Source organism: Colletotrichum gloeosporioides (assembly GCF_011800055.1).
Source record: "Colletotrichum gloeosporioides strain Lc1 chromosome Unknown consensus_35, whole genome shotgun sequence".
In the NCBI taxonomy this organism is placed as follows: Eukaryota; Fungi; Ascomycota; class Sordariomycetes; order Glomerellales; family Glomerellaceae; genus Colletotrichum; species Colletotrichum gloeosporioides.
The window spans coordinates 336,135-363,813 of record NW_025544680.1 but is presented as its reverse complement, the minus strand read 5'-3'; the positions used below and the strand labels follow the sequence as shown (position 1 = coordinate 363,813).

Genomic DNA, 27,679 nt, shown 5'->3' with positions numbered 1-27,679 from the left:
TTTTGACTCCAGACTACCTACCCCCCACACTTGATTGAGAGCACCGGGCGAGCATCACACCAACCGGTCCCTTATCGTGAGGACGCTGCCTGCTTTTGGAATTCGCTTTCGCATTCGAGTCGCACACAATGCCTGTTGCCGAAGGAACCCCGCAGACTCTCTACGACAAGGTCCTCCAGGCCCATGTCGTCGACGAGAAGCTCGACGGCACAGTCCTGCTGTACATTGGTGAGTCTTCCTTGCCTTGAGCCCGGCACTGCCTGGCCTGCCATGCCTTCAGGGAGTAATATGCTGACGTGGGTTGTGCGACAGACAGACATCTTGTTCACGAGGTTACCTCTCCTGTACGTGACGCTTTTTTTGCCCTGCGTCTCGGATGACGTCGGTTGATCGACCCCACCATGACGGCTCGCTAACAAAGCCTGCAGCAAGCCTTCGAGGGCCTGAAGAATGCCGGTCGTAAAGTGCGCCGTCCGGATTGCACTTTGGCGACGACGGACCACGTAAGTAACCAATTGGATTCGCAAAGTACTCGGAAATACCCAATCACTAACTCTGCGCCAACAGAATGTCCCCACCTCATCGCGGAAAGGCATGAAGGACATTGGTTCCTTCATCGCCGAGGACGACTCTCGCGTGCAATGCGTGACCCTCGAGGAGAATGTCAAGGACTTCGGCCTCACCTACTTTGGCCTCGGCGACAAGCGCCAGGGTATTGTCCACGTCATCGGCCCCGAGCAGGGCTTCACCCTTCCCGGCACCACGGTTGTCTGCGGTGACAGTCACACCTCCACTCACGGCGCCTTCGGTGCCCTGGCTTTCGGTATCGGTACCAGTGAAGTCGAGCACGTCCTCGCCACCCAGTGCCTGATCACCAAGAGGAGCAAGAACATGAGGATACAAGTCGACGGCGAGCTGGCTCCCGGTGTCAGCTCCAAGGACGTTGTTCTTCACGCCATTGGCAAGATCGGAACTGCCGGCGGTACCGGTGCCGTCATTGAGTTCTGCGGTTCCGTTATCCGCAGCCTCAGCATCGAGGCTCGTATGTCCATCTGCAACATGTCTATCGAGGGCGGTGCGAGAGCCGGCATGGTCGCCCCCGACGAGGTGACCTTCGAGTACCTGAAGAACCGCCCTCTGGCTCCCAAGTACAACTCCGACGAGTGGCACCGCGCCACCAAGTACTGGAAGTCTCTCCAGTCCGACCCCGACGCCAAGTACGACATCGATGTCTTCATTGACGCTAAGGACATCATCCCCACCATCACCTGGGGTACCTCCCCCGAGGACGTCGTCCCCATCACCGGCACCGTTCCCGACCCCGAGACCTTCCCCACCGAGGCCAAGAAGGCTGCTGGCCGCAGAATGTTGGAGTACATGGGTCTCACAGCGGGAACTCCCCTTGAGGAGATCCCCATCGACAAGGTCTTCATCGGCTCATGCACAAACTCCCGTATCGAGGATCTGCGTGCAGCTGCCCACGTCGTCAAGGGCAAGAAGATTGCTCCCAATGTCAAGCGCGCCATGGTCGTCCCTGGCTCCGGTCTCGTCAAGACCCAGGCTGAGTCCGAGGGTCTGGACAAGATCTTCACTGATGCCGGCTTCGAGTGGCGTGAGGCTGGCTGCAGTATGTGCCTCGGCATGAACCCCGATATCCTTGCCCCCAAGGAGAGATGCGCATCCACCAGCAACAGAAACTTCGAGGGTCGCCAGGGCGCCCTCAGCCGGACGCATCTGATGTCCCCCGTCATGGCCGCTGCCGCTGGTATCGTTGGCAAGCTCGCCGACGTTAGGAAACTGTCTCAGTACAAGGCCAGCCCTCACATCGAGGCAGCCATCACTCCCATCGAGCCCCACGTCGATGAGCGCGTTGAGGAGAGTTCTGAGGAGAAGGAAGCCATCGCCGATCAGCCCGAGGACAACCAGCCCCACACCAACACCTCCGCCTCCGCCTCTGGCAGCTCCACTGGTCTCCCCAAGTTCACCAACCTGAAGGGTATCGCCGCTCCTTTGGAAAAGTCTAACGTCGACACCGACGCCATCATTCCCAAGCAGTTCCTGAAGACCATCAAGCGCACTGGTCTCGGCAAGGCCCTCTTCTACGAGCTCCGCTTCAACTCGAATGGTTCCGAGAACCCCGACTTCGTCCTCAACAACGACCCCTACCGTGCGGCCAAGATCCTCGTCGTTACTGGCCCCAACTTCGGATGCGGTTCCTCCAGAGAGCACGCTCCCTGGGCTCTGAACGACTTCGGCATCAGATGCGTTCTCGCTCCCTCTTTCGCCGATATCTTCTTCAACAACACCTTCAAGAACGGCATGTTGCCCATTGTCATTCCAGACCAGGCCGTCCTGGAGAAGATTGCCGACGAGGCCCGCGCTGGCAAGGAGATTGAGATTGATCTTCCCAACCAGCTCATCAAGGACGCTTCCGGCAACACCCTTGCCAGCTTCGACGTTGAGGAGTTCCGCAAGCACTGCCTGATTAACGGGCTTGACGACATTGGCCTGACCATGCAGATGAACGACAAGATCACTGAGTACGAGCGTCGCATGTCCCAGCTGACCCCCTGGCTCGATGGCACCTCCTACCTCAAGAGGGACCCGAAGACGGGCCAGCTCCTCGCCAAGGCGGTTCCCGTCCCCAAGACTAACCGGGGTGAGACCAAGACTGAGCCTCTTGAGTGGTAAAGCAAAAAAGAAAGAAAGCAAAACAAACAAAAAATGGACTGGTAATCTGGAGTTTTGACTTTTAAAGTTAACGTGTCTACGATACGATGGGTTCAATTGGCTTTTTGAGCATGTTCATATGCTGGCGGCGGCGATTGGGAAATCAAACAAGGGATTTGGTCATGTGGCTTTCTGTATGAAGCCGAGAAAAAGTTTTTCTATATCGATGTAGGGTAGATGTGCAGCACAACACAGCTTTTCGCAAGACTGAGCTTTTGCGCCGTTCCAACACCAATCTCATCACTCAAAATATCGTGAGATGCATCTAAGGCATCATATCAAAGTTCAAACTTTGACTCTCGCAAGATACCCACGTGAACCACGAACCCAGACTCGATCCTCAACCCCTCGGGCAACAACTCGTCCGGGACCCTCCACATGCGGAACTGCTTATGAAAGCTCTTGGCCCATTCCTCAAACACGTCGGGGCTACGTAGCTGCTGGGCCACTATGCAAACGCACGGCTCGGACCGCTCCGCCTCCTCCGCGTCGGTTTCCTCTTCCTCTTCCTGGACGCGCAGGCGGAGCCGAGCGAGGTCGGCGGTCGTGGAGACGAGAGGGTCGACCAGGGCCTCGTTGTAGATGCAGTCGCAGCACACGACGGCGTCGAAGGAGCGGGTCGCGGGTGAGCCTGTGAGGGAGGGTGTCGGGGTGTCGAGTTCCCAATCCAGGGCCGTGAATTGTATGCTTCCAGGGCCTGGGAATGTTGAGGTGGCAGTAGAAGTGGTCTTTTTCCGACGGGAGGAGGGTTTTGAAGCGGCGGAGGAGGATGGGAGGGGATTCGCCTCGAGGTTCTGGTGGATCATGCGCGAGACGTAGGGCTGGTCTGTGAGGATGTAGCGGGATATTCTGGGGGCGAGGAGGAGGGCTGTCAAGGGGGAGATGCCGCAGCCTAGTTCTAGGACTGTGGAGGTGGGTGTGAAGATGGAGTTGAAGGGGGACGTTGGGGAGGAGAGGTAGGTTGCGAAGAGGGGGGTGATTTTCCAGAGGACTATTGAGAGGGTATGTTAGCACGTTATGCCAGATTTGATGGTTTTTATGAGGAGTGAGATGGGAGTTCTCTTGGTATTTATTGATTGAAAAAACAGTTGTTGTATGAGATCAACTTACCAGCGCCGGTCGTGCCGCCTGCCCGGGTTGATGAAAGAACTGTGGGAGATTGGTGGATGGTGAAGTCCCGGTCCGCCAAGGTAAGCGATAGCGTCGTCGCTTTGGGGTCGATAAAGCCCAGGTTTGAGGAGGGGATATCGTGAGAGAATAGGAAGAAGGTTTCTAAGTGTGCTGGTAAGCTTAAAATCTTCAGGATATGTATTGGCAATCATCGTCAAGATGTACCTTCTTCAGGATCAAGGATTTCATCCTCCAGAGTGGAGATGAGGGCTTTAACAGCCATGACCGCTAAGGATTGTGAAGATCGTGTGAGAAATCCAGGGAAGTTTGATAGAACCGGGCTCAATTCGAGCAAAATATTTCAGCATGTAGCCGTTTTATTTGAGACTTCAGTGATGATGAGAGTGAGATGAAGGTGTCAGGTTGTGAGTTGGTGTGGTGGGTTTAGGTGGCATGCACTAACAATTTTCGTGCCTCTCGGCTCAAATCCGACGACATGTCTTCGGACTGGACATATGGTTCCCGAATATCAATATACCTGCGCCGCAAATCCAAAAAGCTTCATAAAATGGAACGAAGGTCACCTGGATTATGGCAATTTCCAGCGGACGTCTGAGGAGTAGGTTTGCAAACGGCGTAGCTCAATCCTGTCCTTGGCGGATCCTCCTACCGCAGCACCAACGGAAATCTGCGTGTTTTGGAAACTTCGACCCTTCAAAGATTCCTTCCTGCCTTTCCACTGCGGCAGACTATTTGTTGAAGTTCCGCCTGGTTGTTGTCAACAGCGAGCGGGGCCAATTGGTCCAGTGGTCAGGTCAGCAGCAGTGCAAGCGCCCTGGATAATACACAATAATCCAGCTTGTTGGGGTTCGAATCGAACCTTTTGTGATTCAAGTCCTTTTTTTTTTGTTTTAAAAATCTCAATCAATAGGTAAACCTTGAACTTGTACATCCAGCATACATTGTTCAACGTGATCAAACCCAAATATGTATGATCCTCTCGAGGCCTGCCTTTATACTGCCCTTCCTCGCCTGCCACTGCGTCATGAAGCTACGCAACTCGAACCACGGATTTCTTTTTTCTCTCCTCTTTCTTTGCTGATCCTTTGGTCTGCCGATGTCCTAGGGCGATGATGTCGCTTCCTGCCTTAGTGTCCCCGGCCCGGGTCTCGCGAACCGTTTGTCCTCATTGCGGTGAGGCGTTTGGATCTCTTTCCTGATTCAGGACCCATGCATCTTAGGATGAGCCTTGCTGGTACATCAAGAAAGATTGATGAGGGAGCATCTGCATCGTGACGTGGAAAGAAATCAGTTCTAGGCCATCCTTCCAACTGAAACCCTAAGCCAAAATTTGTGCTTGATGCCTTATGCTTGATTACCTCAACCGACGTAGACAAGGATGGGGCACTTCTAAAAGCAGGCTTTGTTTGTTACCACACGCGCGCCTGCATTCAAAGCAGGCTGCGGCATCGGACATGATCCGATGAAAGACAGGAGGCAGACATGCAGTAAAACGCAACTTGACGGGCCTCTAGCAAGTAAAATCTGCTAGCATGTCATTCTCTTATTTCCTGGCGTGTTCCTCCATCCCATCTTCCTCTTCGACTTCATCGCACCTAAGCTTTGCTCAGTCAACCCAAGTCCACATCTCATCGTTGAAGCATCACCATGGCTCCCGTTCAGTCGACTCCCCAGACGAGCTTGGGCAATCGCCATCTCTTGGACAAGATCGACAAGCTCAGAGAGCTGGGAATTTCCAAGCAGGTTCCTCTTCCACAGGTATGAGCCCCGATCAAACGAATTGGTCACCATCTGACGCGTTATCTCTTCTCTCAGCTTGTCGTCGTTGGAGACCAGTCCTCCGGAAAGTCGAGTGTTCTCGAGAGCTTGACCGGATACTACTTCCCTCGATCAGTCGGACTCTGCACCCGCCACGCCACCGAGATTGTTTGTCGTCGAGAACCGACAACTAGCATCGTCGTGACCATTCATCCCTTCGATGCCACCACTCAGAAGGCTGAGCTCGCCAAGTCCTTCAGACATGTGCTTCAAGACCTCAGGGGAGGACAGTTTGCGGAGGTTCTCCAGATGGTGAGTTGAAGGAGAGCATTGGATATTGAGTATTTGCTAAAATTTGTTTTTCCCACTAGGCCTCTACTGTCATGGGATTGAAGTCAACCACCGATGGTTCCTCTGAGGGCGATGCCTTCAGCAAGGATATCCTTCGTGTCGAGATTTGTGGCCCAGACGAGGAGCATCTTACGATTATCGACGTCCCGGGTAAGTGAGGACTGCGTGGTCTGGTCCCTTGTTTCGCGTTTACCCATGTCTCTGTTTGTTGCCTTCACTATTTGGGCCCTTGGCCCGACTTCCCTTGCTGTTGATTTTTTTTCGACATATTTGTGACGTTGCAAGGTCCTGATTCTCATTGGTACTGCCATCAACTAACTTGTTCAAAGGCATCTTTGAGAACGTCCAGGAGGGCTTCTCCACGTCCAGAGATGTTGCTCTTGTCAAATCCATGGTGAAGGATTATATCAAGGATTCCAGGACCATGTGAGTACTATCACGTGTTTCCCTATACCGCAATGGTACTGGCTAACATCAACAGCATCCTTGCCGTGATCCCTTGCAATGTGGATGTTGCTACGCAGACTATTCTCACCTATGCTGCCGAAGCAGACCCCGAGGGCAAGCGTACCCTGGGCGTATTAACGAAGCCGGATCTCGTCAGAGAAAACGCCACTCGAGAGGCGGCCATGGACCTCATTAGAGGCAAGCGGCGCGACATTCAGCTGGGCTACTACGTTGTCAAGAACCGCGGTGCTGACGACACTTCGTCAAGTAAGGATGAGCGTGACTTTGAAGAGAAATTCTTCTTCGACGAAGAACCTTGGTGCAGGCTTGACAAGTCCCGGCTTGGTGTCCCCGCACTTCGTAGCCGCCTGCGGGAGTTGCTAATGGACAGAACCAAGAGCGAGTTTCCCAAGGTTAGGCGTGACATCAACGAGCGCCTTGCAGATGCGAAGAAACAGCTCGCGGCTCTTGGTCAACCCAGAAGCACCGCAGATGAACAGAGACGGTTCCTCGGCGAGATTGTGAGCCGTTTCGTTGAACTCAAGAACTTCGGTCTGAACGCCTACTACACCGGAGACCCGCTCTTCGACAAGCGCCCCGACCTGAGGCTGGCCACACGAGTCCGAGAGGCCAACACAGCGTTCTCCAAAATGTTCTTTCAGAACGCCCACACTCGGCAGTTTGCTGATCCTGCTGCGAGCAAAGTCGAAGGCGACGACTCGGACGAGTCATCGGAGAAGTCTGACGATGACGATGACGCGAGCAGGAACGACCTTTACCCTCTCTCATTCTCGATCCCTCCTGACGAATCTGGTGAACTCGATGGGGTGCTGACGGAGGCTTGCAAATGCGCCAAACCTGGAAACAGTGGCATCATGAAGCATCTCGAGCAGTTGTATCTGACCTCTCGGGGCTACGAGCTGGGCACCGTAAGTACATGAAGTGTTGATTTTCTTTTAAAGTGAACCAGCTGACAGCTTTGCAGTTCAGCAGTCACATGCTGCCCACTGCCTTCAAAGAGCAATCCACCAAGTGGGAGGCCACGACTCTGGCTCATGTGAGCAACATGATTCTCATCGTTCACCACTTCATCTACAGCGTGGTGAAGGAGGCGTGTGTAGACTCTCAGGTCCGCGACGCACTCTGGTGCTCTATTTTGGATGAACTCGTGAAGCGGTACCAGGTTGCCATGGATCAGGCGAAGTTGCTGATCCACGTGGAGCGGGAGGGACGATCCATCACTTACAATCCCGCCTTCGACAGAGCCCTCAACCAGGTCAAGACGATGAGATCGGCGAGCAAGTATGAGGACTCGAAGATTACTGTGCAGAATGGAGAAGAGTCCCTCGAGTGCGTCATGTGGAAGGACCTGAAGCGAGAGACAACTGAGGCCGAGGGTCTCAACGAGACTTGCTGCACCATCCACGATGTCCTGAGAAGTTACTATGACATCGCTAGCGCTCGGTTTTCGGATATGACTTGCACCCAAGTCGTGGACTACTTTCTTCTCGGCTCCGAGGACGGCCCCCTTGGGGTCTTGTGTCCCAATCGCATATTTGGCATGACGAATGAACAGTTGGACATGGTAGCGGGTGAAGATGCCGTCAGCAAGAGCCTTCGCGAAATGCTGAAGAATGACATCAAGCTGTTCCAGGATGGAAAGAAGATCTTGCGCACTTGAGACTCGTCGCGCGATGGAGGAGGCCTAGGAAGCACTATGACTGTCGTTCGCTGGTAGAAATATTTCGCAGATCGGATATCATTGTGGGACAATTGAAGCAAAGTCAGTTGCCGCACAAACTCAACTTTTCCGCAACCTGATATGCCCTCTCTATTACTGTGACTCTCCAGTCAGTAATCCCAACATAGTTCGTAGATCAGGTCCGGACCCAGTGCGTATGAGAGTTTCGATAGTGTAGGTCAATCCTAGAATCGCACGTGCTCTCTGAATCGACAGCAAAAGATCCTGAGTCAACTTCCGGGATGGCGCGCGTCGAATCAGTCGTCCATCGTCCATCCGGGCCCCGGTCGCGACCTATCAGCGGCACTTGGCACGGGTTGTTCGGCATGAAGAAGGGAAGAGCCGCTGTGAGGTATTTCGGAGGTGGAACTACAGGGGGCCTTAGGGGGGGGGGAGCTGCAGGGAAGGCGATCGCGAAGCTTGTTCCAATTCCAACGTCGCGTCGACCCACGTGACTGCCCCAAAGACACGCCGTGCCTGTCCACGTTTGGGTCTAATGTCCGCCCGACCTCCCACCTTCCCCCGCCAGCCCCCGAAGACGCTCCGACCGCCAACCGGTGGCATCCAGCTGTGCTTAAGTGCCCGTTGAAGGTTGAAACTCGACATCGCTAAGGAAACGTCGCACAGCCGCCGTCCTTCATCAGCAAACACTCCCGTCTGTTTTTCTGCATGGCTTGAGGAAAAAAAACCAGGGGTTCTCCCAGAATATATCCCCTGAAAAGCACCGCGCAACTGCCGTTTGTTTCCAATCCACCTTCCGCACCTTGGGAAACCCCCTTCAACCGGCGGAAAACCAGACACACGAGACAACTTCGCTTCTTAGCCCGTTAGCCTCTCTACCCACCTTGCATCACACCTCACTCGCATACGCCCAAAAAGAACCCCCGAACGAGGGGAACAGGGATGCTGCAGCGGGCGGACCCTACGTTGTACGCAAGCTCACTGACCTGGGGAACCACCCAGGCACTCTAATTTCCATCTTTCTCCTCCTGGCACCTGCCTTCTATTTGCCGCGATGGGTCGACTCTCCGATGCCGCCACTTCGGCCTACAAGTCCGTGAGGGGCCTCTTCGTGGGCAAGACACATAAGTACAGCTCCATCCCGGAGGACGAGGACAGAGCAGGCACCGAGACGGAGTACGAACCCTACCGGCGTCAACCGAAGCCTACACTTGCCTTGCTCATCCTGGGAGCCATGTCTTTCGCCGCTCTGCTCACCTTGGTCGCTGGCTTCAGGTAAGTTCATATCTCATCAAAGAGTCGAAAAGCATCCTAACGCGATAGCAGCCTTGTCAGCGGCCAGAAGCCGGACAACGCCACTGGTGAGGTCTCTCAGTTCTGGGGCCAGTACTCTCCCTTCTTCTCGGTGCCGTCCGAGATCAGCGCCGCCACCCCCGACGGATGCACGATCACCTTCGCGCAGGTGCTTCACCGACACGGCGCTCGGGACCCCACCTCCGGCAAGACGGCCACCTACAAGGCACTCGTCGACCGCATCCACCAAACCGCCACTCAGTACGGAAAGGGCTTTGAGTTCATCAAGGACTACCAGTACACTCTCGGTGCTGATGAGCTCACTCCTTTCGGCCAGCGCGAGCTTGTCGAGTCGGGAGAGGCCTTCTACAAACGCTACCAGTCCTTGGCCGCCAGCGCGGACCCGTTCATAAGATCATCGGGCCAGAACCGCGTCGTTGAGTCTGGTCTCAACTGGACTTCTGGCTTCTTCGGAGCCAAGATCCAAGATGGTCACAACGGACCTGATGGAGGAATCAACTCACAGATCATGGTCATCCCTGAACAGGAGGGCTTCAACAACACGTTGGACCACAGTCTCTGCACGGCGTTCGAGTCAGGCAACTTCTCCAAGGTCGGTGATGACGCTCAGGTTGACTGGCGCAACACATTCACAGCCCCCATTGTGAGCCGTCTGAACACGAACCTGCCTGGTGTCAACTTCACATCCGAGGACGCTGTCAGCTTCATGCAGCTGTGCCCATTCAACACTGTGGTTAACGGCACACAGTCTCAGTTCTGCGACCTCTTCACGTTGGACGAGTGGAAGGACCTCGAGTACTACGAGACTCTGGGCAAGTACTACGGCTTCAACGCGGGCAACCCTATGGGTCCGACGCAGGGTGTCGGCTTCACCAACGAGCTGCTCGCGCGATTGACCAAGCAGCCCGTCGTGGATCACACGTCGACCAACTCGACTCTCGACGCCGACCCCGTGTCGTTCCCGCTCGACAAGGTGCTCTACGCCGACTTCAGTCACGACAACGACATGATGAGCATCTACGGAGCGCTCGGGCTCTACAACTCGACGGCGCCGCTGGACAAGACGAAGCGGACTTCGGTGCAGGATGCAAAGGGCTTCACGGCCAGCTGGACGGTGCCTTTTGCAGCACGCATGTACGTTGAAAAGATGAAGTGCGGATCGGACGAGGAGCTGGTTCGGATCCTGGTCAACGACAGAGTGGTGCCGCTCAACGGTTGCGGTGCAGACGAGCTGGGACGATGCAAGCTGGACGCTTTTGTCAACAGCCAGACGTTCGCGAAGAGCGGCGGACTCTGGGACCAATGTTTCGTGTGATACCCAAGAATAGGCTTCCTTGGTTGCATTTTGGGCACTCCTGTCTAGAGGAAAGGAGAACAGGTAGACTATTAATCAGCCACAATAGAGAAGAGGATACGATCGCCAAGCCAAGTGCCGCAATAGAGGTGCCGAGTTGTCAGTGTCAAGTGTTTGATTGGGAGCGCTAGGTTTCAGTGACAGGGGTCCGATCTCTCTCTGCAGCAGCGGGTTGCGCAAGCTTGGGGGCAATTGTTTCCAGCAAAAAGTCAGAGGGCGAACAACTAGCGTGCGAAGCGTGAAGCCAAGGCCGTATCTGACAGTTGTCACAATTACCCAACCCGCAGTCCAAAGCGCAGCTACCAAAAATGCAGCATCATGATGTGCGTGAGAGTCCGTTCAGGGGGATGGATTGGGGAAGTGGTTGAATAGTTGTCTCAACTGCAAGGGGGAGTCGCTATGAATAGGGACAAAGCCATGCTACGTGCATCGTACACTTGGTAAAATGGAGCGATAGGCAGCGAGCAGGGGTTCAAAGCTGGTTTCGTTTCCCGGCTGGCCAAAACATTTTGGACGGGGGCAAGCGGACCAAGGTGCGGCGGGCACGGAAGCCCTCGAAGAACGAACGGGCGGGCGGGCCCAGGTAAGGTACGCACGTCATTGTGGGAGAGTAGGTACCTACATGCTAGGTAAGGTATGTAGAGGTCCTCACCAACGCTGTGTGCGTCCCGGCCAGGCAGAACCGGTGTCCCGGGACACTGCTGCCGGACCTGGACCTCGTGGCCCTCGACAATGAATGCGCTCCGTCGGGGCCTTGGATGGAATGTGCGCCGTCTTAGCACCCGCCCGCGCGCGGTGCCGTTCGTTGTCAGTGACGGCCATGACATGATTGGGCACCACTTCACCACCAAAGCGCACCAGCACCAGCCTGACGGGGAGGAAACCCCAGAAAGATGGAGGGGAACGACGGAAGAAACGACTGAACCACTTGCGGCCTTAGTAATCCACTGAAAAAGCAACAAGCTGTTGGCCAAGCTCTGTGGGAGTGGAGGTCGGGTGCGGCACGCCTGATTCGGGGGAGCCTAAGCCTAAATGCCCATGGCATGGCCCCCAGAAGACAGGCAGACACAGAGAACCTACCTAGCTGAAGTGGACTCGAAGCAGCAGCAGCAGCAAGTCCGACTTCCATGCAGCAACGCTGACGGAGCGCGCGGAGCTAGAGAAACCGGGCATCGCTGTAATTGGCAGCTGCCTCGCACCCAAAAGGCACCCGACGACGCTATTTGCGCATCCTCCACCAACTTGCAGATGCAGCCTGCCCGAGCTTGCCTTGCTGCTGCTCCTCCTCCATCGTCTCGTCATCCTGCCTATCCCGTCTGTCTTCGTACCACCACCACCACCACCGTCTAGGTTGCCTTTTCACTCACCACCCAACTGGCAGCTGAGTTCCGTCACCTACAAGCAAGGAAACACCGACTCAAGCTTGGGTGCTGACCTGGCCTTGCGCACCGCCTCACCTGTCTGTCAAACAAGGTTTCGCCGGGCTTTGCGTTCTTTACCAACTCATCTTACTTTTTTTCTGTTCCGCTTCTCTGCCTTGCCTGCGCCGTACTCGTGCCTTTCCAGGTTCCTCGAGCCCTCGCGCGCGCTTTTCCTCCATTATCCGTCCCGTCGCTCTCCCGCACACACAGCCACAGCTCCGGCGACAATTGCGACTGCGACGAACACCATTGCCGCTGACCACCCACGACCACCTTGTCCCATGAGCCGGATTTCCATCGCACACCGGAGACTTCCAACCACACATCATTGAGGACTTCCTGCCGATAACCCTACTCAAGACGACGACGTCCGTCGCATCTCAATTGCAGCCATGGTGAACGCCGCTGGAGGCATCGTCATCGCCATCCTGGTGCTACTGCTTGTCGCTGGAGTCGGTTGGGTCATCTTCACTCAGCTGCGCGCCCGCAGACTGGGCGTAAGTCAAGCCTTCCTCTTCGCATCGCCGTTCCTTGCTCTGAAGCAGAGTCAATGGCCGCACTGCTTTAATCTTTCCCTGCTAATCTCTCGTCGATAGCTTCCGCCGCCCTCGCTTTCTTCGTACATACCATTCCGAAAATCCGAACCACCAGCTTACGGACCCCCGCGCCCTGCGCCCAGCGGCATCGTCGGCTGGTTCAACGACAAGATCACCGGCTTCAAGAACCGCAACAACCGATCCGCCGCTGGCGCCTACGAGCAGCCCTCGGCCGGTGCACCCCGTCGAGGTTTCGGACCCCTCGACCCCGATGAGGCTTGGGATACTCGCGTCGGCCACGAGGCAGAGACCTACGGACCCTACGGCAATTATGAAGAGCAGGAGCTTGGCTACCGGGGCGGCGCTGGCGGAGGCGACAGCTACAACATGAACATGGCCGCTACCCCCAACGTTCATGATGAGCCCGCGAGGGGTCGCAGCCTCAGCCGACCCGGTGACGACCTCACTGTACCCAAGGGAGGCAGGAATCCTTTCGACGACGACGCGGAGCCAAGCAACATCAGCCTCCGCGGCGTAAGCCCGCGGCCAATGGTCGATACTGCGCCGCAGCAACAGCCCAAGGAGAACGGCGAGAGCCCAACAGAACGGAGGTCCATTTTCAGAGAGAACGTATAAGAAGACTGCGACCAACAAGATGCGCCGCCGCAAGTCAGGCGATGGATACAAGTAGAAATGGCGGTCTCTAGAAGGGCCCGACAAAACAGAACGATTACAGCCGAGTCATAACGGAGGAGGATGATCGAGCGGAATGGGAGGTCGGCTTGCCTTTGGGCAATCCTACGGAGATATGATGTAAGGAAAGCGGGCCAGAAGGACGGGCAGGGCACCGGACATGTCACGAATGGGATGTGCAATATTGTTTTCCCGGAACCCACGGCGTTGGGTCTTTTCGTTCTTTTTTTCATCGAGCTTATTCTCTGCGAGAGCAATAAAATTTTACAATAAGCCGTGATCGACAAACTAGCCCGCCATTGATCTCCCTGCGTAGTGTCTCTCCGGAAGAGTACGAACGCCGGACATGCCGCTCCCGGCATCCCACCGGGCACCCAATCTGTGGATACCTTACTGCCGCAATGTAACGGAATTCTCTCTGAACATTGGGGACAACCACAGCTTTTCCTTTCCCGTCGCCTGATGTGAACCTCCGTCGCATGCTCCTTCCGCAGGCGGCGATTGGTCGACGTCTCTCCGGGTCCCTGCCCGCCCGCCTGATCCGAACCCGCCAAGACCCTCCCGAGAAGAGCCTGACCTGACAACCGTGCCGGGGTTGACATTGAAGGAAGGGTGAGAGCCGCCCGTTGGCAGTTCCCCACAGTCCCCCCAAGCTGTGACCTCATTCTCCAAACCCCGCCATCATTCCGTTCCCCTCCCCCTCTGCCCCTCCAAAGCTCGCCTTAAGGTAGACTCCAAAAAAACAGTGATCGACAGAGACAATCCTCCTCACCAGGCACACGCCCACGAAGACGAAGACGAACCGGCGCAATTGGAATCATTCGTGTTCAGGAGCTACAGACATAAGCAGCGAAGATGGCGGACCTCAATCTCCAAGAGATCCACGACACCCTGGTCGACATCGCCAGCGAGGCGGGCAAGATGATCATGGCCGCGAACCCGTCCTCCATCGATCAAGGAACCAAGCTCAACTGTGAGCTCGCCTCTCATCCCGCAGCATTATCACGCAAGCTCCGAATCCCAGCTAACTGACCCCTCCCAGCCGTCGACATCGTCACCGAAACAGACCAAGCCGTCGAGAAGATGGTCTCGACCCGCCTCCAAACGACATACCCCAACATCTCCTTCATGGGCGAAGAAACCTACACAAAGGGCACCCGCCTCGGCCCCGAGCCCACCTTCGTCGTCGACCCCATCGACGGCACCACCAACTTCGTCCACTCCTTCCCGGACGCCTGCATCTCCCTCGGCCTCGCCGTCGCCCACGTCCCCGTCGTCGGCGTCATCTACAACCCCTTCCAGGACCTGTGGTACACCGCCGTCAAGGGCAAGGGCGCCTTCATGCGCCGCGCGGGCGGCGCCCAGCAGCGCCTGCCCCTCGCCAAGTCCCCGGTGCCCCTCCGCGGCCTCGACAGCGCGCTGCTCGCGTGCGAGTGGGGGTCCACGCGCGACGGTCCCAACTTCGAGCTCAAGGCGGAGACGTTCAAGAAGCTCGCGGCCACGAAGGAGAGCGGCGGCGCGATGGTGCACTCCATGCGCGCGCTGGGGTCCGCGGCGCTGAACCTCGCGGCCGTTGCGGCAGGGCAGCTGGATGCGTACTGGGAGGGCGGGTGCTGGGCGTGGGATGTCTGCGCCGGGTGGTGTATTCTGAACGAGGCGGGGGGCATCATGGCCGGTGGAAACCCGGGTGTGTGGGAGCCTGCTGTCGATGAGAGGGTCTACCTCGCCGTCAGGGGGGCGCCGAGCGGGCAGAAGGAGCTTGTTGAGGAATTTTGGGGTGTTCTTGGGGACGGAAAGTTGGATTACTCTATTTGAAGGTTCGGCGTGTCAGGAGGGTGATGATCGAAAAGGAGGCTGTCTCGATGTCCGCTTGGTCAATTTTTCGAGTGCTGATGTGAGGGGAGAAGGGAAATATGCACATTTTGCATTTCAGAACAATTTTATGAAAAGATTCATAGGCGTGGACCTCTATAGACACGAGGTGGTCGCAGCGGATGGACACTGGAATAGAGAGGCAACTGTTGATAGACGAACTAGATCGCGATCATCTTGACCCAGACATGCTGTCGTATTGGCGCTTGTCAAACGTCGTAGACCTGACGCGATTGGGCGCAATCTAAAAGCAATACCAAGCAAACACAACATCCCACTTCATATTCATGCTCAACAGGTTGGAGACTGTTCGTCCCATATGTCTGCAGGTTGAACCTGAGCTTTCAGATGAACACAAGATCTATGGCGAGAGCTGCATGAAGTCCCCCGCTTCAATCCTCATGCAGAGATCAGATGGCTTATGTGGTTCTCGATATCATATTCTACCTTCAGCAAACCTCGGCAGGACCTAAAATACAGTGGTAGGCGACTCAGTACCCGCAGGTCTCAAACTTTACTTTATTCAAGTACGATTATGAAGGGCAGACGAGGATGTCTGTGTTTTGCAGGGGAGATGGAAGGTTATTTGGAAATAGCCTCATGGCCTGAATACTTGACATGTGATATGATCCACTGACGAAGAAGATGGCCACTTCCTACGATGTACCTCAAGGTTGTTATGACCTAGGGCATCACCAAGGACATTTTCAGTCATAGCCCACAGCAGATGAATTCTTGCGGCAACAGGGCGTAAAGTACCATCTTTGAGTGGCAAAGACGAAGCCCATCCTACACTTTTCTTCATTTCGCTATTTGCTACGTAGGCAAATTGCAACGTCGTCGGTCGCCGTCGCTATCGTCGAGATGTCCAACGCCAATAGCTCCTGGGCTCGTCTTCCTCCCGAACTCCGGAATGAGGTGCTCAGCATTCTGTCGGGTCCCCACGGCGCTAAGTACAGCCAGCTTGCGACTATTTCGCGAGAATGGCATTCCTTCTTCGAACCGCTTATTTTTGCCGAGATCAGCCTAACGCCATCGTGCCTGTTCGATCCTAACTCTACTGCTATTTTCTTCCGCAAGAGAAGTCTCATCCGTTACATATGGTTTCGCGTGGAACTGGAGCGTTACCATTGTCACAAGTGCCCACTAGAGGTCGAGGAAGATGGCAACGAAGAGGGCGAGGACGAGGACGTGGACGTTTTCGGCGAAAACCCAGCCGATGATAATCTGATAGTGTATGCTTTCCAGAGCTTGGTCACGGTCGTGCTCCTCCGCCAGCAAACCCGCCGACAATGGTGGCCAGCCACCCTCACAAACATGCTCACGCGCTTCCCCAACATGAAGGAGCTTTGCTACGAGCCTTGGAGAGAATGGAGCCAGTCACAGCAACTAAATGATCAACGTTGGTGTCGTGCTAACACAATATGACTTCGGCTCGCTAATCAAAACCTGACAGTTACCCAGCAATTCATTGACTCGCTTCACAAGACGAAACTATCGAAGCTGACAATTTTCGAAAACTTCAATGAGGCGTACCCAGAAAGCTCTCCCTCCTGCCCCTCCATCAGGGTGCCGAGTCCTGTTGTAAGCCATAAACTCGCGAGAGCTAGTGTGCAACTCACGGAGCTTTCAGCCTCATACAATGTCAATGCTAGCTGCTTCTTCTGGGCGAGCAAAAAGCTTTTACTCGAGTGGAGAAATCTCACGCGTCTAGCTTTAACAGCGAGGGCACTCACTGGAGATGCGGACTTCGAAGGCATCAACAGCATACTGCGCAACGCCGCGGGTGCTGCACTGAGGATGCCGAAGCTTGAGACGATGGAACTATGGAATGGCAGGCAAGGCGTGGCGATGCTGTTCCGCTACCAGAAAGCTCGGGATGGGCAATCGGCCTTCATCACGGTGCGGGGGACGTTAGAGCTTCCTCTGGGGTCTACGGTGACCGAAGCTTTGGAAGCGGTCGCCCTCCGGCATCATCACGGCAAAGTTGTTGTGCAAAGCTCATTGATTGATCCAACTCTTATTCGGTGCCATGGTGATGCGATACGCCAGCTGGGGCTCTCTGTGGAGGTTATCAGACCTGTCTCGCTGCAGCAGATCATTGAAGAGCATCAGATTCGGGAAGGGCTGACGACGAGTTGAAAAGGGGTCATGAACAGGGTTCAAGCTATCACACAAAAGCCACAAATATGACAAAAGAAGACTGCTGGGAATCATGCTTCATGCCTCTAGAGCTGTAAATATCTCCTCAAAAACCATTCGGAGGTTGGGCGTCTCGAGCTAATTGCACTCAGACCCAGCACCTCTGCTGTGACCACTCGAGGGAGAACAACAGGAAATTCACTCCTATATGAAAGTGCTGTGAATAATGATACAAAGTGTGCAGAGATCAGACGGGCTTATGCCCCCCCTTCTTTTTCTACGTCGAGTTGCTTCGGTTGTATGTCACTCATAATAACAGCAAATCAGCAACCCCGCCCGTGTTGGAACCCTGTTGCCCTCGCGGACAATCTGACGCGCTTTTCAAATTGGATGGAACTTTGCCATTGATTCTTGGAGGATGTGAAATAGTATGATGGATAGGCTGATGAACGCGAGTATCATAGCTGGACAGTCTGACTTTGACTTGTAGACTACTGATCAACACCGCTCTTGACGTAGGACTCTTTTGCATCAAACAGTCCAGTCATCGTATGACAAAACCGCTCGGCATGTGGGATGTGACGACGGCCAATAAGGTCTGAAATCCAAAGCAGGCCATGTCATTTTGTCGCCAGACGGACGCCTCGTGGCAACCCCGCGGAAGGATGAGACAAGCCAGCTATGGTATGTAACATCCCGAGGAGATACACACACCGCTGATGGCTACCGCCTGTTGAAAATGCGGCGAAGCGCGCGGGGTACAAGCGCGCGGAGTACGGGAGAGTGGCGGAGACCGCGAAGCAAGCCCACCGGCAACATGACTTATCTCAAAATCCGGGGTAGCTGGTTATCACAACAAAACTGGCAGTCTTCCACGAGCTCCCTTACCCCGGCTGCATCAGGTACCGAAAACGGGTAAACTGAGGGCAAGGGTCCTTTATAAAAGAAATAATGAGACGTCTTCAGGTTGCTTTACGTTCCTTGTGTTGACACTCATTAATCTAGAAATCTATTGGCGTGAATCTTTTAATAGTATGACGAAAGACGTGAAGGGATCGTCGACCGACATCCACGGCAATCCTGAGGATTTGCGCGTGGGTGAGACGTTGACAGACAGAGAACATGACGCGGTCTTCGGAGATATGTCCAAGGACGGGCCAAATTACCGTGATGTAAACATCATTCTCTCCCTCCTCAGTATCTTGGCCTACTGACACACTCGTAGGTCGGATGGTTTGGAACTTCATGCTTGATGATGAAGACTCAGATTGGTCTTGGGGTCTTGTCATTTCCGGCCGTCTTCGACACACTGGGACTGATCCCCGGGGCAATAATACTCTGCACCATTGCAGGTATCCCCACTTGGTCGAACTACATCGTGGGAGTGTTCAAAGTCAACCATCGCAGTGTTTATGGCGTCGATGACGCCGGGCAGCTGATGTTTGGTCGTATCGGAAAAGAACTGTTCGCTGTTGCTTTTATGGGCCGTGAGTATTTTCATAGATGAGTCTCGATCGAAATGTTGGGACTAACAGTCTTAAGAGTACGTGATGACGGCTGGCTCGGCGATGTTGAGTCTTTCGATCAGTCTCAACGCCCTCTCGGACCATGGCGCTTGCACCGCCGTCTTCGTCGCCGTCGCATTTGTTCTGATCTTCATCTTGGCGAGCATTCGCACCCTCGGCCGCATCACCTGGCTCGCGATAGTTGGCGTCGTTTGCATCATTACTGCAGGTCAGTTCGTCCCACGTTTGGCCGCCTATTCGCATATTAGCTGACAGACTTCACAGTGTTAACCGTGACCATCGCTGTGAGCTTCCAAGATCAGCCCCCAAACGCTCCCAAGGATGTCCATTGGGAGTCTGACTACAGACTCTTTGGCAACCCAAGCTTTTCCGAGGCCGTCTCGGCCGTGTCGACGCTCATTTTTGCGTATGCCGGCACAGGTGCCTTCTTTCCCATTGTATCTGAGATGAGAGACCCCCATCTCTATCCCCGGGCATTAGCACTTTGCCAAACAGTCGTTACCATCATATTCCTGACTGTTGGTATCGTCGTGTACTACTATTGTGGATCTTATGTTGCCTCGCCTGCTCTTGGATCTGCCGGTGTGACTATTAAGAAGGTTTCGTATGGTATTGCGTTCCCTGGACTGCTTGTCAGCGGCGTGCTTCTTGCTCATGTAAATCTTCCCCCTGCTCTCTGACAGAGAAGTTTCCGCTAACTAAGTTCGAAGGTATCGAGCAAATATCTCTTCGTCCGCTTTCTGCGCAATTCGAAGCACCTCGCATCCAACTCATTTGTACATTGGGCCACATGGCTAGGCTGCAACCTTGGTGTCTGTCTCCTGGCCTACATCCTTGCGAGTGCAATTCCCGTCTTCAATGGCATCGTCTCTCTTTCCGGAGCGCTATTCGGCACGCTGCTATCATTCCAGCCTATGGGATGCATGTGGCTCTTCGACAACTGGGCTCGTAAGGAGGGCCCTACTTTACGCTGGCGTCTCATGGTTGCTTGGAGTGTCTTTGTAATAGTGGCTGGCACTTTTATGATGATCGCTGGCACGTATGGCGCAGTTGTGGGCATCATCGATTCTTACAAAGCTGATGGAGGCTCGTCTGCTTGGTCGTGCGCGGACAATTCCAACTCTAGCTAGAAGTGATAAGCTTCCTAATTCCCAACTTGTGTTCTTCCTGAATCAATTCTCATTGTGTTAATGAATTTTGCACAGAGGCACTAAAAGCTCGCCCCATTATCAGATGTATGTGGTAAATTGCACGACGCCTGAATCCCCTAGCTATCACACGATTTCAAGCAGGTGGAAAACTACCTTTTCTTTTTTGCAGTAAGCCTTCCCATTCCTGCTGTCTAATTCACACAAAACTTGGTATTTCGACAGCCGGTGCCAGCTCCGCCGATGATGCCTTTCAGCACCTTTCCCAGTTTGCTCCAAAGCGGTTAATCTCGCCCTGACCTGTCTCGGGAATGTCGATAACGGTGTAGCTAGGATTCAAGACTCCCTCTTGTTCAATTGGCCCAACTTTGAGACTTCCCCACCTGCGGATAATGCAACTCCTGTACATACACAGCTTCAGAGTCGTATGGAGGGCTGCGAATCACGCTCAACACGCCCAATACGCTCAATCATGTCACACAATGGGAAATCCGCAAATCCGCCATTTGCGGGGGTGGAGCTCAACTGCTCTTGGCTGGAGTAGACCAAGCAGGGGCTTTGCATGCCACTTGATCCCCCGCATTCTGCTAGCCTCCTACGGATACCAAACCAGGAAGGCCTGCGCGACAACAGTTAAATACCTTCCACGCCCTGTTATCTGGCTCTCTTGGGTGTCGATAACGGGGATCCACTTGCCTGACTTGCTCGGATTTGACCCATGAAACGACAGGCCGTGGTTGATGGGATAAGCTGTCTAATATCGGTGACTAAAAGTAGCTTAAACTAGAAATATGCTTCTGCGTGGGACGGTCATTTATGGAACGCCATCATTCAAATCAATCGCGCATCTGAGTGTGGCTTTGCAATACGCACGAATTCAACATCATATTTACCGGCTCCTTCGAGAATGTCCAATACCATAGTTGTCGTCGGGTAAGTGTCCAGATCAGCCCACACAAAGCCTCAAGCATATGGGTACTGACAAAACTGTCTTCGAGCGCTGGTGTGATTGGTCTCACCTCGGCACTATTGCTGGCAAAGGAGGGCAATAGTGTAACCGTGGTCGGCAAGCACATGCCTGGCGACTATGATGCTGAGTATGCCTCGCCTTGGGCTGGGGCTAATGTCATTCCGTGAGCAGACCCCTTTCTCATCGAAGCGGTTCGCTTTCTGACGTGGTTCCGTTATCTCTTCAGATTGTCAACTGAAGAAGGGAGTCGCTGGGAACGACGAACCTGGGTGGCACTCAAGAAGCTAACCGAGGAGAACCCTGAGGCAGGTATTCACTTTCAGAGTAGGTTACTGACCTTTGCATATCCCGGCGCATTGTGCTGTTACTGATGATTCGGGTACAGCAACACACATCCTTCGCCGAGACATAGACATGGTGCGTGACGCATCTGGCTTCTCGAACCATTTCTACCAGCATAACCCATGGTACAAGTCTATCTTCAACAACTTCCGAGATAACAGTTCTTCTGAATTAGCGCCCGGCTATGACTCTGGATTTCAGTATCAGGGGGTCTGTATAAACACAGCCATCTACCTTCCTTGGCTTCTTGGCCAATGTCTAAAGCATGGCGTCGTGGTCAAGCGCGGTAAACTCAGAAACATCAACGAGGCAAAGTTCCTCAGCCACACGGGCAGGACAGCCAACATCATTGTCAACGCAACCGGTCTTGGATCCTTGAAGCTTGGAGGCGTTGAAGATTCGACGATGGCTCCGTCTCGCGGTCAGATTGTAGTTGTACGCAACGAGACGCCAAAGAACTTTCCGCTATTAATGTGCTCGAGCCCATTGGATGGTAGCGGAGAGGAGATTTATGCGATGCAGAGAGCAGCTGGCGGTGGTACCATCCTGGGCGGCACATACGACATTGGCAACTGGAACTCGCAGCCGGACCCAAACACAGCACTCCGCATCATGCAGCGCATTGTGGACTTGTGCCCAGATATTGCCGGCGGAAAAGGTATCGCAGGGTTGGACATTGTCCGACATGGTGTGGGCTTCCGTCCATGGAGAAGGGAGGGTCTACGACTTGAAGAAGAGAAACTGGACGACCAAACCTGGGTAATTCATAATTACGGCCATTCAGGTTGGGGTTACATGGGATCGTACGGCTGTGCAGAGGGTGTTGTGGAGCTTGTTAATAAGGTAAATGAAAATACGCGAGCAAAGTTATAGGACAATTGTCTCTAGGTGGACAAAAATTGAAGTGTTGCCCGCGTATGATCCTGCTGTTAGCCATGCCAAAGGACTTTAAGAATTAATTGCAACGGAACGCAATTTGCCCTTTGTATGTGTGGCATTCATCTACATGGAACTTCTTTTCTATAAAGTACTGGGCTTCGTGTCGCTCATATCATCCTGCGGCTTGTTACACAAACAAGGTTTATCTGATGTGAACGATTATCTTGAGCTCACGTTTAGAAATGTAATGAGCTTCGAAAAGAATAGCTTTGCACAGATCAATGGTATACTAGCATCATGTACTAATCAACACGCCAAGACGGCATGCGCGTAACCTGGACTGAATTATCGGACGGATTGCTCTTTCTTATGTCTTCCTTTTGCTGAAAGGTAAGGCTTACTTCCTCTGGCAATGAAAATCGCCGATCTTTACAAGCGCTCAGCCTGGTAAACTCTAAAGTCGTCATCAGAGGTACACTTCAATGGTATTCAAAACACATTGATGAGTACCACCAAATCCCAACGTAAACTAGGAGTACATGAAGACTAGCTTATCAGTCACGATAACCTTAGCTCCGTTTGAGGTTCTCAAACCGGTCCTGTTAGGGGAGAGTCTTGAGAAGCGTTAAGTTCGGGTCAGGCTGACGGACTGAAAGGTCTTGAGTGAGGCTGAATTTCTAGAGCAACATATTATGGTTTGAAATGAGGGCTACGTTAAATGTTAATGAGGCCCTAGAGCTGGGTGGCGCATCTCAGAGACTTGTCACCTATTGCCAAGGTCTCCTCACACCAATAGTGCAGATTTTGCGTCTCCTTAGCTCTCCTACGTACATGACAGTGTTTAGTCAACAAGTGTTACAAACAAGGCCAGCTTCTCCTGTGTACAATGTCAGACGTAGTGCCAAGAGTAGTGTAAGCATCACGTAATTGCTGCATGTCGACCTTTTTGAAAGCCGTACAGATAGCTATATGCAGGCGCCCATCACGCTACGAAAATTCTCAGACAGCCTGCAGCAATCACGAGTGGGCTTATCTCGTGCTACCCAGCTAGCACTCTGCATTGGTTCCCATCCGAGCTGCAGTCAGTGTTCATGCAAGGTATCGGGCGCTGAGACCTTGAAGCCATAAGCAGCAGCGATTCAGTCTACTTATATAATTGATGAGCTCAGGAACGGGAACCCGGGGGCGGGCAATGGGTTGCCCACCCTCATCTTAACAACACCTCCCCAAAAGTTCCGCAGGAATCTGTCGACAAATTTCTGTGGTCGAAAAGAATCTTTTTCAGTCCACTGCTTAAGGAATTAAATGCGATGAGTTCCAACAGATCAACTCAGTTCCAAGGTGTTGTGTGCGAGTCAACCGAAAGTCCGGTCCAGGTCGATACCATTCCGGGACGTTCGTCGTGCACAAAGGGGGAAAGAGTGATTGAACCATCATCATTCAAACCCGAGCGCCCAAACTCACCTCCAGACCCGAGCAAGAATGACTATGGGGCGGGGGCTCCACCCCTCCCTGGAAGCCCAGATTGAAGGATACATGGGACTACTCAAGAGACCATCATTCGAGTCTCTTGTCTTAGAGTGCCCAAATAAAGGATGGTACGATGAGTTGTCGATTCACGCGATACTAGTAGATTGGTCAGCATTTACTACAGCCGGAAGTGTAGTGACCAACTCTTCAGCTCTGAAGCATATATAGCACATGTATCGGACGAAATTCAGCGATACGTACAAGCTGGCTCTTCTCCTACTACGTCTTGCTCTTAAATACATACAAGAACTATGGTTAGTACATTATGTTGTTGCTTTCTCACAAAATCCTATGTAGAATTAAGGCGGCTCTTCGCTCCCTGAAAAGGTTTTTGTGTCTTTGTGAGGCCATCTGTTGGTTCGAGCTGAATTTGCTAGACTTAATTCTGACTTTGCTTAACATAGAACTGACCAAAACCTATTTACGAAGAACTCGGTTGTTAGTTTTAGAACGTCGGTTCTTCTATCAATAGGGCTTCACACATGGTACCGCCGCTTGAGATTAAATCACCCACCAGACCAACAGTCACGAGGCCGAGAGCCAGAACAACAACTTTCTCGTCTTTTGAGAGCTTGTGCATTGGATCCAATCAAGGCCCCTTTTAGTGATTTGAGACCCAGAATAGTTTGTGTCATACCAGATGGCAAGGATCTTGTCATGGAGTTCAAATTCTTTGCTCTACAATACCTGTTTAGGAGGGATTCGAATCCACAGAACGCTTGCCAGAGTTTGTGGGGAATACTTTTGAAAGTTTGTTGAAGAGAGGTCCATATTGGCCATCAATCTACCTCGCCCTTCCGCAGCAGCTTCGGACGCCTTAGAAGTTCTCCTCTCTGACTTCTTGGACATCTCCGTTTTGGAATCCTCGGATATCTCCATCTCGGACTGCTGGGACTTATCCCTCTCGAATCTGTTTTCAGAAAACCAGCAGATTTGCGAAAGACAAGACAGGCTATTCTACGAGAAACATGGGCTTAGGTCAGGTTGTAAAGGAACACTTGACGGCATTACCTACTTTCTGGCACGGATAATTCTCATGTTTCAAACTGCCGAAACTTCCTGGACTCAAGTTCTCGACATCATTGATCAAGTTGCTTTTTTCAGTGTAAGATAGCCTCAAGAAGTGTTTTGCAATGCCACAGTTTCTAAAGTTAGCTGAGGATTGCGTTCTTGAGTCCAAGGTTTCTTTCGATCATCTATAAGATATGTTCTAAGATCTCTTTTTGCTCGAATCTCCACTAGATAAAAACACATTCAACCGCGAGAACTGGACAAAGGTGTCTAAGTTGGTCGATGACAGCTCACAGAAGATTCTCAAGAGAATTAAACGACAAGTTGACAGCCTTACACGTCTCCAAGACAGTGTAAGCAAGAAATCAAAACAGTATTGCTGCTTTCACTTCGCTAATAGCTGTTAGATCTTCAACGCAACATCCTTGAGGGAAGCGAACGACGCCAGGTCCCTGAATCAGTCCATTTATGTTTTCACCATCGTTACTATTCTGTACACTCCGTTGAGTTTCCTAGCAGTACGGTATTTCTCCTGGAAATCCTAGGTTGAAGTACTGACAATGCCGGTGGTAGACGTTCTGGGCGCTCCCTTTCTTAAACGACGCTGCCAATGGACAGAAGATTAGGAATCGCCTGCATCTTTGCAATCGTTCGTGCTCGTACCATATTCACCTACGTCGCTTCTTCATTCTTGCCGTCAGTCCTGCCAGCGGTACTACAATCATGGCACAAATCTCGCGTATATGAGTTGTGGACTGAGTTGGTGTCCCTAATTGTATCTTCATGTGCTAAAAGATTGGGGATAATCATTTTGTTTCTGTCACGCTGTTTCGAAATGCTTCCGAGGAGCATTCTGGTGGTAGTATACCTCATCATGTGGTTGGTAATCAAGCCAATCGTTTGCGGCGTTACTATTTCGGATATAGGTGGGGACCCGGGAAAAGCCTCGCGGGACCGTGGGAAAACTCTTCTGAGGTGCTGATGAGTGCAGATGGTATGAGTAAAATGGCGCGTAGAGTTGATCTAATTTGGTGGCTGTGCGGTCCAATCAGGCGAATAAGCAAAGCTGTAGAGAACCGTTCGTCGTCTCACAAGCCAGACAGCGGAGGGGTGTGAAATTGGCTTGAACTCGAGAATAGACAAATTCAATGTAATGTTACCTTTGCTGTCGGTTTAAAGAGATACCAAACAGTTCAGGATCGAGCTTCCTGATCGTCGTGAATGAGCGGCATTGATATTCAGCAAGAATTCTTGAGGAATGCGTTGTTTTTACTATGTATAATGCGAAAAGTGTCTCAACTCACAAGATGCTAACTTGGCAGTTGGTCATTGTATCTGAATCATTGCTGCGCTGTCTCGACACATGTACCAATATTCGCGAACTACCTTAGTTCAGTGACTCATTTCAGTTAAACCTCATAAACTTATCTAGCTAACCTAAGTCTTCGTACCTCCATGCTAACAAAACATTACTTGTAACTAAATCCCATGGGACTCGACGCCGGAGTCCCAGGGGCTCACTCAGGGGCTTGATCGTGAGCTGCGTTGTACTGCTACAATAGTACCTTCGAAGAAATTGGGGTCCGAGAACATTCAGAACATGAGACCGGTTGATGACTGTTGGCGACCGCCGGTAAGTGCCAAAGGGTGTGAATGGAACATCGAGTCTTCTAAGCATTGCTTGGATATATTACCAGACACTGCGAACGCTGGAGCTGGGCGTTTCTAAAGTAACTCCTGGAGGGAAAGCCCACGCCCCTCTCACCCGTACTTGGAGGGGAGAGCGCGCCTGCACGTCATGAGCTTGCTCTGGATTGTATCAATGAGCAGTATTAAGAAATAGGACTCAGTTTGCAAAGAATTCATGGCCTACTGTAAATCTCGGTGGACTCTGAAAAGAGCCTTCTTCAGGTAAGATGAAGGTGTCAAACTCAGTCGACAGCGTTCAAGGGCATCTTTCACAAAAGCTGGGAGACAATCCCAAAAATCGAGGCAAATGTCGGGAGTCTTTGGGTATTCTTTCTACGACACCCGCAGCCTGATACGGAGCGGTCAAGGAGCGGGGCGATGGAAGAAGAGAGGGGTAATGGTCGTAAAGGACGAAATCTATGCGGCTTAGCATCTTAATGATGTTGCAAAGAGTACCGCACCCGGCATAAGTGCCGTCTGCCGTGGCGAGACTTAACATGCAGCAGGGCGTTGCCACCGGGTCGAAATGTCCAAATATCGCATCACATAGTCTTTGGGAGTCACTTGACCCCGATAGATCACGTGGTTTTATCAGTTATTTCGCTCAACTTTTTGCCTACAAACAATCTCTCTTCCAGGGAAACGAAATTTCGTAAGAGGCAGGCAGAAGGCCAATAAGGGGTAGAGACGAGAGTGAGTGGAGGAATGACAGCCTTCCTCTTTCCAATCAAACGTCACTTTGATCTCATCTCCGAGAGCCCTCACGTTTCTGGTCATATCCTGTCGTCCTTCTCCGCCATATCTGGCGTCATTCTGCGGCCGCGTCTACTTATTCATTGCGATAAAGCTCGAATTACCCACCAGAAAGTCTGCAATCATTCCCCTCAAGTCGGCGAACCCCCTTCTGGTCATATCAGGCAACATTCGACGTCGCCTGAGGGAGACCTTCCAGAGGTCCTATGATCGGAACGTAGTTTCTGTCAGTCTTCTTGATGGCGCCGTAACCAGAGCGCCTTGCTGTGTCCATGCAAGCCAACTAGCGGCACTGACATAGCATGTTTACGGCCTTGGCATGAAGAGCCTCTGCGAGAGCTTCGTCCGCAGAATACGTCAGATTCAGGAGAGCTGAGTAA

General features: G+C 52.8%; 9 protein-coding genes across 9 annotated transcripts; 7 read left to right on the top strand and 2 right to left on the bottom strand.

Moving 5' to 3' along the window:
* Positions 1 to 128: 128 nt before the first annotated feature.
* On the top strand, positions 129 to 2,691 carry GCG54_00008089 (3-isopropylmalate dehydratase; the record flags this gene model as incomplete). The annotated part of the gene is made up of 4 exons (XM_045408061.1): positions 129 to 228; positions 281 to 381; positions 429 to 503; positions 568 to 2,691. The coding sequence occupies 4 exons, from the start codon at positions 129 to 131 to the stop codon at positions 2,689 to 2,691; spliced, it is 2,400 nt and encodes a 799-aa protein (XP_045265733.1).
* On the bottom strand, positions 580 to 2,803 carry GCG54_00008088 (3-isopropylmalate dehydratase; the record flags this gene model as incomplete). Its single annotated transcript, XM_045408060.1, has 3 exons — positions 580 to 1,401; positions 1,450 to 2,671; positions 2,772 to 2,803. 3 exons carry the CDS (start codon positions 2,801 to 2,803, stop codon positions 580 to 582), a joined length of 2,076 nt encoding a protein of 691 aa, XP_045265732.1.
* A 205-nt stretch (positions 2,804 to 3,008) lies between these two features.
* Positions 3,009 to 4,123, bottom strand: GCG54_00008087 (uncharacterized protein; the record flags this gene model as incomplete). The annotated part of the gene is made up of 3 exons (XM_045408059.1): positions 3,009 to 3,721; positions 3,841 to 4,002; positions 4,066 to 4,123. 3 exons carry the CDS (start codon positions 4,121 to 4,123, stop codon positions 3,009 to 3,011), a joined length of 933 nt encoding a protein of 310 aa, XP_045265731.1.
* Positions 4,124 to 5,508: 1,385 nt separating this feature from the next.
* GCG54_00008086 (Interferon-induced GTP-binding protein Mx2) lies at positions 5,509 to 8,098 on the top strand (the record flags this gene model as incomplete). Its single annotated transcript, XM_045408058.1, has 6 exons — positions 5,509 to 5,619; positions 5,677 to 5,931; positions 5,991 to 6,120; positions 6,300 to 6,396; positions 6,452 to 7,346; positions 7,403 to 8,098. 6 exons carry the CDS (start codon positions 5,509 to 5,511, stop codon positions 8,096 to 8,098), a joined length of 2,184 nt encoding a protein of 727 aa, XP_045265730.1.
* Positions 8,099 to 9,173: 1,075 nt separating this feature from the next.
* GCG54_00008085 (3-phytase A) lies at positions 9,174 to 13,380 on the top strand (the record flags this gene model as incomplete). The annotated part of the gene is made up of 4 exons (XM_045408057.1): positions 9,174 to 9,394; positions 9,446 to 10,737; positions 12,569 to 12,705; positions 12,805 to 13,380. 4 exons carry the CDS (start codon positions 9,174 to 9,176, stop codon positions 13,378 to 13,380), a joined length of 2,226 nt encoding a protein of 741 aa, XP_045265729.1.
* A 912-nt stretch (positions 13,381 to 14,292) lies between these two features.
* Positions 14,293 to 15,252, top strand: GCG54_00008084 (Inositol monophosphatase 2; the record flags this gene model as incomplete). The annotated part of the gene is made up of 2 exons (XM_045408056.1): positions 14,293 to 14,410; positions 14,480 to 15,252. 2 exons carry the CDS (start codon positions 14,293 to 14,295, stop codon positions 15,250 to 15,252), a joined length of 891 nt encoding a protein of 296 aa, XP_045265728.1.
* A 921-nt stretch (positions 15,253 to 16,173) lies between these two features.
* GCG54_00008083 (uncharacterized protein) lies at positions 16,174 to 17,451 on the top strand (the record flags this gene model as incomplete). The annotated part of the gene is made up of 2 exons (XM_045408055.1): positions 16,174 to 16,711; positions 16,766 to 17,451. The coding sequence occupies 2 exons, from the start codon at positions 16,174 to 16,176 to the stop codon at positions 17,449 to 17,451; spliced, it is 1,224 nt and encodes a 407-aa protein (XP_045265727.1).
* A 1,034-nt stretch (positions 17,452 to 18,485) lies between these two features.
* GCG54_00008082 (uncharacterized protein) lies at positions 18,486 to 20,107 on the top strand (the record flags this gene model as incomplete). Its single annotated transcript, XM_045408054.1, has 5 exons — positions 18,486 to 18,623; positions 18,677 to 18,938; positions 18,994 to 19,185; positions 19,242 to 19,633; positions 19,688 to 20,107. 5 exons carry the CDS (start codon positions 18,486 to 18,488, stop codon positions 20,105 to 20,107), a joined length of 1,404 nt encoding a protein of 467 aa, XP_045265726.1.
* Positions 20,108 to 21,032: 925 nt separating this feature from the next.
* GCG54_00008081 (D-amino-acid oxidase) lies at positions 21,033 to 22,310 on the top strand (the record flags this gene model as incomplete). The annotated part of the gene is made up of 4 exons (XM_045408053.1): positions 21,033 to 21,058; positions 21,124 to 21,258; positions 21,322 to 21,419; positions 21,481 to 22,310. The coding sequence occupies 4 exons, from the start codon at positions 21,033 to 21,035 to the stop codon at positions 22,308 to 22,310; spliced, it is 1,089 nt and encodes a 362-aa protein (XP_045265725.1).
* Positions 22,311 to 27,679: the final 5,369 nt, after the last annotated feature.